This window comes from Hibiscus syriacus, unplaced genomic scaffold, assembly GCF_006381635.1.
Source record: "Hibiscus syriacus cultivar Baekdansim isolate YM2019G1 unplaced genomic scaffold, ASM638163v2 tig00111013_pilon, whole genome shotgun sequence".
Lineage (NCBI taxonomy): Eukaryota > Viridiplantae > Streptophyta > Magnoliopsida > Malvales > Malvaceae > Hibiscus > Hibiscus syriacus.
The window spans coordinates 513,913-526,630 of NW_024062953.1; the positions used below are offsets into that span (position 1 = coordinate 513,913).

The window sequence follows — 12,718 nt, forward strand, 5'->3', positions numbered from 1 at the left end:
TAATGGTAATAGTAATTCGTGTCTTCGACATGACCGCGCGAATACTATATTTTTAGAGAAAACTCTTAAGAACAAATGCAATACCACCAGTCGTTGCGATTTTGACAACGCGAACTTCGACTATCGCAACGTGAACTTAGACTATCTTGGAAACACTATTGGGAATGATATTTAAGGCTTGGCTTTCCTACTTCCTTGTTGAGTGATAGAGAACAAGGGGGACTCTCGCGCCGCCGCCGCCGTCTCGTCTCGTGGTCATGGTAATGGTAATAGTAATTCGTGTCTTCGACATGACCGCGCGAATACTATATTTTTAGAGAAAACTCTTAAGAAACAAATGCAATACCACCAGTCGTTGCGATTTTTGACAACGCGAACTTCGACTATCGCAACGTGAACTTAGACTATCGCAACGCGAACTCCGACTATCGCAAAGTGAACTTGGACTATTGCAATGCGAATAAGTAAATCGCAACGCGAATTTGGAAGATCGCAATGCGATAGTCGAAGTTCGCGTTGCGAATCTGGAAACTGATTTGCGATAATAGAGATCGCGTTGCGAATTAGAGATTGCATCGCGATTTTGTTGGTCATTTTGGTAAATCCAAAAAAAATTGGTCAAAATCATATATTACAAGACATTTTCGATCACTGAGGTTATTTTTTCATTTTAAAAATATAACAATTAAACCAAAACTACAAAATTTTAAAATTTAAAATTTAATAAAAAATACAAAATATTCTCTCGGATTAATATAAGGGATTATTCCCAATGACAAACATTCTCTCGAACCGCATTCCAACGTTGGAAGCAAACAAGCAAGAAACCCCTTAAAAAATCCCGAGCTACATAAACACGTTATTTTTGGGGAATTTATTTTAATAAATTAAAAAATAAAAATGGAACTTGCTTCTGTCTTTGCCCGTACTTCCAAAATCTTTGTCGGGACGCCATTCTTCCCAACCAAACAACAAAAGAATGGAACCAAACACCTCTCTTTTGTATTCCCCATTACCATATATTCTCTTTATTTTCCTTTTATATATATAGTTCAAGAGTTAGGATTCATTATAAATGTAACTTTTTTTAGTTTTATGTAAAATTATAATCGTTTGATGAGTAAATACATAAACCCAATGACATAGCCGCAAAAAAAATTAAAAAGTTAATTTTACACCCTTAAAATTTAAAAAAAATTAATTTTGCCCCCACAAAATTTTTAAGATTTCATATTAAGTTCTAAAATTTTTGAACGACCTTAATTAAACTCTTCCCATAATATTTAAAAATTCTTATTAAGCCTTTCAAAATTTTAAAAATTTTAGTTAGACCCCAAAATTTTTGAAAAAAAATATAAATCGAACTGTTCAAAAATTTTGAAAATTTTAATTTAAACTTCTAAATTCTTTAAAGTTTTAAGTTGGTAACTCAAACTCTATCACCATGTTCCGCCACTGTAGAAGGCTGAGAGTAACTCTTTATTTTTTCAATGAATATCTTCTAATTTACTACTATTAATCTCAATCATCTATTTTCACTCATCCAAAAATTCTAAATTTATATAAAATTTAAAAAGTTTTGCACTGTATAATTATATTATATCTCATATTTTATAAATATTATAATTATTCTACCCATTGCAATAAGGATGAGTATAGTTCTAAATTCGAGTATTGCATTTTGTTTATCTATCATCTAATTTTACTCGAATTTAAGGAGGTTTCATCCAAGCCAAAATGTAATTTAATTTATAGGATAAAACTCGTACTTGACTTCACACAAATATATATATATATATATATCTCATTTTTATTATATAAGATAATAATTTAATGAGATATTATTACAATTATTCTTAAATACTTAAGGAGTAATTATAATTTTTATTATATAATTTATTTATTCTTAAATCCAACACCATTGAATTGGCATGACTCGCTGCAGCTTATAATTTCTTTATGCTTATATAATCTACTACTACTACTACTATTATTATTATAATTAATCTATCTAACTATCGAAATCAACAAATTAATAAATTAGTAATTAGCATGGGAACCGACAATTATTGTGTTCCAAACCCCATATCTCTCTTGCTATGTCGTTTACTTAGAACTCGAATATTACCCCATCAAAGGTTGTGTTCCTTTTTGTTCATCGGAATCCTTACCAGTCACCACATGCTTCTAATGTTAACTAATAAATTAATTAGGGATTAATTAAAGGTTAATTCTTTCTTTGTGATCCCAATACGGCTTGGTTTTCTACCCTAAAACCCTCGCCTTGATGTCCTTTTTCTTTTAAAGCATAAAAAAATATGTCTTCTTTTAAAGGCTCAACCAAAAAAGGGATAGAATAACGAACTAAGACAAAAGGACATATTGCTAGAAACATTAAAGTATGATGTAAAGAAACTCAAGGACTAAACAACAATTTTACCATTGTTTGAGGGAAGAAGCCCTAACAACTAAGGATTGACATTTGGCCTGAACTCATCGGATTTTGACCAACCCGACCTAGTATAAGTGTATAACCTTATAAAGTTTATTTTCTTTTCAAGATATCGGGGTATATGATAAGTTTAGAATAAAAACATATCCAACTTGAGGATAATAGAACAATTGAATTTTATATATTTACAGATAATTACTATAATAATTATCTATCTATATTCATTCAATTAAGTCCTATATTTTAATAACTTCAATTCTTATATAAATCAAATATCTATTAAAATTTTATTGGATCAACGAGAATCATAATATCTCGTTATAGTTAATTTTTTTTTGTATATATATTCAATCATACTAATATAATTCATATTAACAAATTTCTCGGAATTAGATAAATTTTTTATTACATCGTTGTAAGTTTTGATTCTCTTATATCATGATTTGGATAGTTTTGTGATGCAGTGGCCTAATTTAAGGATAGTTTAAAACATTTTTAATCTAAAATATTATCATATTAAAAAAAATTATATAAATTTATAATATTTTCGATTACAATTGTAAAATTATATTGTAATATATATAATTTAAAAAATTACTATATTCAATCTAAAATGTAATACTCTTGATAAAATTTTTAATTACAACCGATGTTTATTACTTTTTTAACTTCACGTCAACAAATTGTATTCTAAAATTTCCTCCATAACTTGATACAAGTTATTAAGATATTTCTAAATACGGTACCAATTCCGGTTCCCATCAGTAGACCATATTGTGATTTAAAACGTTTGATGATGATTTATCGGAGGGCGTGGGGACAGGTCAAAATAGTGTCCTTACATCGGACGGTGGACAATCACACCAGTTTAAGCATGTAGCTCCAAGCAAAGCACCGCACGCACAAAAGGAAATTTACCTCACATGGCAGATCACGTGACTGACAGCCCATTAATATTAACCGAACTTTATGGCCCTGCTCCACTCCAAGGCGCTACCCGACGAATCATTGCCTGTGATGCCGCTGGCCCACATGCTCCCACACCTCTACATCAGCCATGTAAATCTTTCACATTATCATACATATAATTGGTATAAAAATAATTTTGCTCCTTAACACTTAAAATCTTTGTATAAATTTTTAGTTAAATCTAACCCTTATCCTTCAAAGAAATAAAAGTTGAATTGTTAATTTTCAACATAAATAATAACTAAATTGTTAAATATAATCATACCTAATAGTTCATGTATATTTTATGTATTTTTTACATTTTTATTTATAATTTCAAATTATTTATTGACATAATATGTAAGACTAATAATTTATTGTCATCATGAAACACATATAGACTATGGCATGGTGTGCCACATGTATTAACGTCTTTCCAATATTTTCCTTAAAAAGGGTAATTTGAATTTTTCTTAATGGTAAAAATCAATTTTAGGAGACTCGTCCACCATAGTTAGGTGTGCGATTCGAGTCCGTCTAAATTAATCAAGGCAAAACCTTAGAAATCAGAATGACAACAAAAAAGAATTCAATTTTAGCTCAAAAAAGAACAAGGATAAGTTTGAATAAAAGTATAAACATTAAAAGTTAAATTCATCTTTATACCTATATTATTTTATATATCGACGATGAATCGTACGCTAATATTTTGTTAAAAAAATATAAAAAAATTAAAAATTTGTTTTTAATTTATTTAATTATTGATATTTAATTTATTGATTAACTTTAAGGAATATTCTTTTAGTCTTAATTCTTATTAGATCTTAAATTCAATCATGAAAAATCCTCCCCTTATCTTTTCTTTATGAAAAAAACCCTTTCTTTAAAAGTCCTTTCCCCACACTCTAAAAATATCTTGACAATCATGGGGAAAAAAAGAAGTCTATTGACAAGCATCAACCAAGGAGTTCCCCCCCCCCCCTAACTTATAAGTGAAGCATGTCAACTTAGGTTAAAGTTTTGACCTAATAAACTTAGAATGAAAAGTGTATATTCATGTGCAGCTAATAAATAAAATGAGGGAAAAACACTTGTCATGGTCCATTTTGATGAGGTTGTCTACTAAATTGGCATAAAAATACAATTGGGATTTAGTCAAACACCCAAATCTAGCTTTCCACTATGACATAATTATGTTAGGAAATTTGTACCATGATGTTAAGCCTTACCTTATTTCATTGTACCATAATTTTGTCTATTGACTTTGAGGCATATATTATATGTCGGTTAGGTTTTCCCTTTCTTTCAAATTAAAAGGTTGATATTCTTGAATTATTGAATTTTATGTTTGAATCCACATAGTGTATGTGTGAGCTTGAAATAATAATTCTTAATTTAATTATAATGTTGTATGTTTGTATTGATTTATTTTTATATATATTTGTTACATAGGTCTATTAATACATTCATGATAAACTCAAAGGTTTCAAAGAGTAAAGTACCAGTGTCTCAACACTCTTTGATCTTTTGATTTTAGAGTGAAGTCATAGTCTTTAATACATTCTTTATATTCAGACTAGACTAATGTTGAATAATGTGGCCATCAATAACAATTTAAGTATTACTGGATTTTTTAGTAAAAAAAAGTATTACTGGTTTTACAATTTTTTTTTTAAAAAATATATACACGTGAAAACCCAATTTATTAGGTCAAATAACTAACCTAACATATACATGGATGAATATATGATTTTATATTAGAGTAAAGAATTTTAAAATTTTTAAAAATAATGAACTTATAAAATTTCAAGGCGACGAAAATAAATTTTCAATAGAAAATACTTAAAATAATTAGTTATTATGCTTTCTGATCACGCGATTGATCGAAACTCTCTATAATTAGTTATCATATTTTTACAATAATATTGTCGTTGAATGTTCAAGATTCCATCTCCTTACTTTCAAAACTAATCTTGGGGAGAGCCTAGAGAAGAAAGAGAAGGGTACGAAAATCTTGTATGACATAGAATGATTATTGTGACTTACTTTCAGATGTCGAGACATTGTACAACAACATGATTAAGAGTTTAATAATGGCGATAACCTCTAATTCAATGTCCGTAAAGCATTGCAGTTTGAAAATATTGTATAAGTCCAATTCCTAGTATATGCATTTTGTTTTTTTTATTGTGTCTTTTCCTTTTTAAGATGTTCTCTAGAAAGGATAGGAAAATAAAATCTCCAACGTTCGATGATATTTTCGTCTAAAAAATATAATGCCCGGTTATTAAAATTCTACTCGACAATATAATAAACACATTCATCAACATGCACAAGCGAGGTTAAGACTCAGTTAACATCTAATAGAACTACGTGGGTGCGAATAATAATTTAACATAGTTTTAGATTAGAATATTAAAGTTAGATACATCATGTTGATTGAATTATACATATGAAGAATTGAAACTTGAGATTGACCTTTCGGTTTTAATTTTTTCAAAAAGTCAGAAGGTCGGTTTGTGGGCCCCAAGTTTAGGGTCTTGATAGTATTTATTTTTATTTGTTTGGGCTCTTACAACTGAAAGTGACTTAAAGTTTTTTGGACTGTACTGCTCTGCTTAGTGGGGTGGGCTACCACTTAGGCCCACCATGCCCCCTTTTCTCAAATGTAAAGAGAAGATTGTACCTTTCTCCCCCCCCCCCTCTCGAACGGATTGAATCCTAGTTCGGTTGGTATGATTGTTATTAGAGATCAATATGAGTCGGATTAGGTAAGATTTTGATCGATTTAATGGTTCAAATTAATTCAGCTTTCACAATCTCAGTTAAGCTAAATCCAAAATTTAATTGCTTCATCTCCAACTCTCGAACAATGATTTGTAACTTTTTCAAAAATAAGTTAAAGCAACCTTAAATGATCATTCTGGTCATTAATTTTTTTAAAAAAATATAAAATATTTATTAAAATCAAACTGTTATAAAATGGTCATTGTAATACTGTTGTGTGTAATTTTTTATATAAAATTTAATGGTATTTTTTAAAAATCCGATAAATCTAATGACCATTTTATAATTTTGAAAAATTCAATGACTAAAATGATTATTTTAACGTAATTCAATAATTTCTAATACACTTTATTACTTTTAAAATATCATTTAAGTACGTTGGTAAATTTAAGTTAATTTTAGATTGAATCAATTAATTGTTCCTTGATCATTTAGGGTTAAAATTTGTTTAAATTTAAGTCATTGAATCTATTAATTATTTTTTTAATAGAATTATTTAGAGTTTTGTGATTTAGATTTAGCATTCTGAAAAAGAAATTGGCCCACTAAAAATGAGAAAATAAACAGCTGGGCAGAAACCCATTGATACACTGAAGTCGGGCCTAAACAAATATACAACGCATTTAAACAACGGAACATGGAGCCCAACGAATTATTTTCCCAATTCACGAAACGTGATAAATAAGGGTAAAATACACTGGAGTTCAGTGAACTTTGTAAAAAATAATATATTTGATCAATGACCTTTTAATTAGGGATGGGCATCTAACCCGAACTCGACGGGTTTCGACCCGACCTGACTTGATCGGGTCGGATTTTTCTAAAAAAATTTCGGGTTCGAGTCGGATCGGATTTTTTTATGTGGTGTTCGGGTCGGGTCGGGTTCGGGTTTAGGGTGAAAAAAATCCGAATCGACCCGACCCGGAAAAAATATATGTAATTTTACCCTATATATTTAGGAATAATTACAATAATACCCCTTCATATATTATTTTTTTTTCAATTTAGTCATTGTTTTTATTGAATAAAAATAATTTTTATTATTATTTCGGGTTGGGTTTTTTAAACTATAAGTTGGGTCACGGGTAGAGGTCCCCTTCTTCTCGGGTCGGGTGGACCAAAAACCCGACCCATGCCCATCCCTACTTTTAATGGTTATAAATTGGTTATTAAAATTTAGGCTTGACGTTCTCAAATATTTGAAAAATAAATAAATTGAGTTCTTATTTGTTAATTTAATTAAACACTCAAATTAAGGAATAAAATCAATTAAGTCATTAAACTAAGAAAACAAATCAATCGATCAATTTTAACCTTTAAATTTTAACATTTTTTTAGTTATTTAAATCATGTGGAATTTAAATATTTTAAAAGATTTTTTTAAAGAAAATTGTTAAAGTTCTAAAATAATTTTAAAATTTCTAAAATCTATCTCATGACCACTTAACTATTGGTGAATTATATTTTGATCATTGATATTTTAATTTTATCAATAAGATCATTTAGTTATTTAAATGATGTCAATCAATTCATATGTCGTTCACATTTGTTAACATTTGATAGAGGATTTTTTTAAACGAATGATCATTTTTTTGAATTAAATTAAATTTAAGATCAAATTGATATGATGTATAAGTAATAAAAATCAAATATATTATTATAACAATTTTATTAACTATCATGTCAACTCCACAATATTAGTGAGTTAATTGGCATTTTAAATAGTTAAATAATTTGTTTGATAAAGTAATAGATCATTGGTCAAAATAAAATCTATTAATAATTAAATAGTCATGGGTGTAATTTACCATAAATTAAACTCGGAGCCCTAGCATTTGTTCTCTCTCTCTCTCTCTCTCAAACCTTCCACTTTCGTTTCCTATATCTATTTTTTTTTTTTCGAAGAAAGATTGACAAAATAAAAAAAATGGCAGCATTTGGAGCAAAACGAGTTCTATGGCGAAGCTTTTCAACTGTTGCTTCTCATCCATTACGTGTCTGCATCGTTGGAAGCGGTCCCGCCGGCTTCTACACTGCCGAAAAGGTTCTTAATTTCTTATGTTAAATCAAACTCATTTCGATTAAGATTATCTGGTTTTAGTTCTCCAGTTTTTTCTAACTTGAATTAACTCACCAGATGTTGAAGACGCATCAAGGATCGCAAGTTGACATTATTGATCGATTGCCTACGCCGTATGGATTGGTACGATCTGGAGTCGCGCCTGATCATCCCGAAACTAAGGTCTGTTCAATTTATTCATTTATTTATTTTAGAATATTGTTCTTAGTTAAGCTTGGTATAGTATTGGTGTAACTCTTGCTACAGAATGTGATTAATCAGTTCTCTCGGGTTGCACAAAGTGGACGGTGTTCGTTTTTGGGGAATATTCCTCTTGGATCTTCCATTTCTCTGTTGGAGCTTCGGGAGCTTTACCATGTTGTAAGGCCCTAGCATACTGAATATGTTGTTATGTTTTTTTTGCCGGCTGAAACAGAGTTAATGAATAGTGGATTTAATCCAACAGGTTGTGCTTGCTTATGGTGCGGAAAGTGACAGAGTTCTAGGTATTCCTGGCGAAGTACGTGAATGGAAATTAAAATTTTCTTGATACACTTTGATTTTTTTTAATGATTTTGAATTTGGGAAATGGCGGCTGTTTTTCATAATTTTATATATAAATCAATCTTTTTTATATAGTATCTAAAAGGAGTACATTCAGCTAGAGAGTTTGTTTGGTGGTATAATGGGCATCCGGATGGAAGAAACTTGGACCCTGACTTGAAGAGCCCAGATACAGCGGTTATCCTTGGTCAGGTACTTTGTCTTTTTATAGATTATTATGAAGATTTCTTAACTAATTTCTTATAATCAATTAAGTTACAGAATTGGGAGTAGTTGAGTAGGTATATGGCTGCAGTTGGATAGAGTCCTAACTATAGGGAACCAAAGAACATGAAAAGTATTTGTGAGGTATTAGTTGGTTCCGAGTTCTATACTGATCATCAAATAGTGCTCGACTGACTGTTTTTCAGGGCTTCTCTACATGCCTTTGTATCTGTTGAGGATGTATTCCCTGTGTTAGATTTATGCAACCTTCTATGTTTGAGCCTGTAGAAATGTCTAGTTTGTTAATTTGTACTTTGCAGTGATGCCAGTTAGTCTTACTTTTAATCATGCAATGCAAATCCATTATTATCAATGCTTTTCCATTCTGCACTTCTATGTATGGATTTGATCCCTGATGTATATATATATGTAATTACGATTATTAACTTTTCAGGGTAATGTAGCTCTTGATGTTGCTCGTATCCTCCTACATCCAACATCTGAATTGGCAACCACTGATATTGCCAGCCATGCTTTGACTGCATTGGAACAAAGCTCTATAAGGTTTCTCACCTCTTTCCTTAAAATTAATTGCATAAATCTTTTAGCGTTCTGTCAGATCTTTAAGTCAATTTTGTTGCAGGAAAGTATATCTGGTTGGAAGACGTGGACCAGTCCAAGCAGCTTGTACTGCAAAAGAGCTTCGGGAAGTTCTTGGTAATTCCTTTGAGACTGGGCCTATTTGGATGCTTTTGTTTCTTGAGCAGGATGTCTAGAATACTCTGTTTGGCTAGAAATATGAGATGCTGCTAAGGCTGAACTAAAGTTTCGCTCACAGTAGAATTTCCATCGGCAGACTGATAATTCCATTTTTGAATTGATGGTGTTGGCCATTTCGTGTGTATTTGTTAACCTGAACTTTGTTTTGAAGTTGGACATGAAATTCTTAAAGATTTAATCATTTTGGCAGGTATTAAAGATTTGTATATTCACATAAAAGAAGCAGATTTGAAGATAACCCCAGCTGATGAGGTACATTTTACCATCAAATGCTTGCTGGATTTCGAAACTAGTGTCCACAATGGTGGTCCAATATTTTCTATTTTAGGATATTTTTTTAGGGGTGGGGGTTGTGGATAGGAAGGGGTTTGGGACTAGTCCTTGGACTAAGCAATAAGAGGTATTGTTTCCTACCTCTCTTCCAAGGTTTGAAGTTGAGAGTTCTTGTTATAACAGTTGGGTATCAGCAAGGGGACATTGTTAGATCATTTTTGTCACTTAAATAATTTGTCGAAGAGGTTCCACCTGTCCTTTCATTTGCTTCAGCTTTTCATATTTTCTTCATCTATATGCTATTCCTTTTTTTATGAAGGAAGAAATGAAAAACAGCCGTATTCATCGGAGAATTTATGAGTTGCTCTCTAAGGCAGCAACTACTGGACCTTCCCAACCTAGTACAGGTCAACGTGAACTTCATTTTGTTTTCTTCCGTCAACCTGATAGATTTCTAGAATCATATGACAAAAATGGATATGTTTCCGGGGTGAACCTTGAGAAGACAGCTCTAAAAGGTATCTCGCTCTCTTCTGGTCTCTGAAAATTATCCAATGTATGTGTTCTCTATCTCTCATATGCAAATTTGTGGACAGCACTGTATTTAGAGACCATCTACATGGATCTTTTTAAAGTTGTGAAATAAATCTAATACATAGTTTGGTAACTTGATCATGACTTCATTTTGTAGGTGTTGGCTCTGGAAAACAGATTGCCATAGGTACTGGACAATTTGAAAATCTTTCTTGTGGGTAATTTCTTTCTTTTTCTGTTCTCTCTCATCTCTGGATATCAAGCAGTGATTTTTAAAACATACAATTTCCATCTACAACATTGATGTTGCCCCCCCCCTTTTCTTTATAGTGATTGACCCGCTTTCTCAATGATGTTTAACAATGAGTTGGAACATCCTGAGAGAAGTTAATATAACATTTTTATGGAACTGTGAAGTTACATGTTCTTCTTGCAGGATTGTGCTAAAGAGTATTGGCTATAAATCAGTGCCGGTGGATGGTTTGCCGTTTGATAATCAGAAAGGTAAAGCAAAGGTATTGCTTAACTTTTATTATTTCCTACATTGTTTTGTTGTCAGCTAGCTATATGGCTTACCTTTCTTAACAAATGTGAAAAGAAAAAGCTTATCATGCTATATTTCTACAGGTGTGGTTCCAAATGTTAAAGGTCGAGTTCTAAGTGATAATTCTGGAGATCCTACATCAATTGAGAATGGCTTGTATGTCTGCGGGTGGCTGAAGAGAGGACCGACCGGCATTATTGGTACAAATCTTTACTGTGCCGAGGAAACTGTAAGTTACCTCACGCCCTCTTTACCTAAACAAATATAACAATGGGAAACTTTGTTTGATTTTAAAGTATTAGTAGCCGTTGCTAAGTGCACAATTGTTATGGTAGGTTGAAAGTGTATCAGAAGATCTCGAACAAGGTGTCTTAGCATCAACAAGCAGCCCTCCGAAACTTGGAAGAGACGGGCTCCTCCGGATGTTGGAGGACAGAAATGTCAGAGTTGTACCATTCGGTGGTTGGGAAAGAATAGACAATGAAGAGAAGAGATTAGGGAATTTGAGAAATAAACCCCGGGAGAAACTGACAAGGTGGGAGGAGCTACTGGAAGCTGCCTCTGAATGAATGTGCCCTTTTACCTTACGTATCCTTTCCCCTCAAACTTTATATATGTATACGGAAGGGAAAATAAGTATATTGTGTTGCCCCTTGATAATTTGTTGGGCTTGAAGGGAAACTAACTTCTTTAATTTTCTCCAGCATTTTTGAAACAAAATAAGGAAATATGTCAAATTGAATTGCCGTTGATACGTTGAATTGTTAAAATGAAATTTGAGCTGTGAATTCTGTTTATACCGTGTTGTTAAAAAATATTAATTCTACCTACTTCATTCTATTAAACCATATCATGTGTTTAACAATAATTAGATTTTCACAAAAATTCTTTTGAGCAATTTTGACAGATTTATATTTAACATTGAAGGCTCATTTATTAAAAGAAATTTTTAAACCAAATCAATTTAAGAGTTGAGGCGATGTCGATATTTGCGAATGGAAAAAAATAAATTGAGCATTGAGTTTCGTTTAGTGATTCATGCGGTAGCAAGATTAAGAGAAAATAAGACAACTTCTAGAACAAATGTTCTGTATTTTCAAGGAATGGATAATACAAACGAGACGGGGAAGATCTCAATTTATAGTTAGGTCTTTTCATAATAAATAATACTACAAATTAAATTATACCAATAATTAAGATGGAAGTATACTTATCGCATACTAACTAATCAAGAAAATTATATCAAATCTGAAATAATTTCTTTAATATTGTGTTTATATACTTATCCTTTAGAATATGATCTATACATAGATTTATTCTAAATTAATCGATTCATAAATAAGATAATTTAGATGTTAAAAAAATTTAAACAATATTTTGAAAGATCGACACAAGTTTGGATGTAATCCCAATTCTTCTGTTTAATCTCTCGTAAAGAGAAGGGAATTCCTGTTAAGCTGCAAAACAAAATTTTCAATAATTAAATGTCCGTTTTAAGGGTGACGTTTAAGGGTCTAATTGTGATTTTAGTCCTCCCCATATGTTTAAATTTGAGATGTAACCTCCTTTATTT

At 31.2% G+C, this 12,718-nt stretch overlaps 1 protein-coding gene across 2 annotated transcripts; it reads left to right on the forward strand.

Moving 5' to 3' along the window:
* Positions 1–8,081: 8,081 nt before the first annotated feature.
* LOC120149893 (NADPH:adrenodoxin oxidoreductase, mitochondrial) lies at positions 8,082–11,936 on the forward strand. 2 transcript variants are annotated; one of them, XM_039162597.1, is made up of 13 exons: positions 8,082–8,231; positions 8,325–8,429; positions 8,514–8,627; positions 8,713–8,766; positions 8,886–9,002; positions 9,469–9,578; positions 9,658–9,731; positions 9,985–10,046; positions 10,387–10,585; positions 10,759–10,819; positions 11,038–11,105; positions 11,229–11,374; positions 11,481–11,936. In XM_039162597.1, exons 1-13 carry the CDS (start codon positions 8,115–8,117, stop codon positions 11,712–11,714), a joined length of 1,461 nt encoding a protein of 486 aa, XP_039018528.1. In that variant the 5' UTR covers positions 8,082–8,114; the 3' UTR covers positions 11,715–11,936. The 2 variants fall into 2 exon arrangements, with proteins under 2 accessions (XP_039018528.1, XP_039018529.1); XM_039162598.1 differs by lacking the exons at positions 8,514–8,627; positions 8,713–8,766.
* The last annotated feature ends 782 nt before the right edge of the window (positions 11,937–12,718 follow it).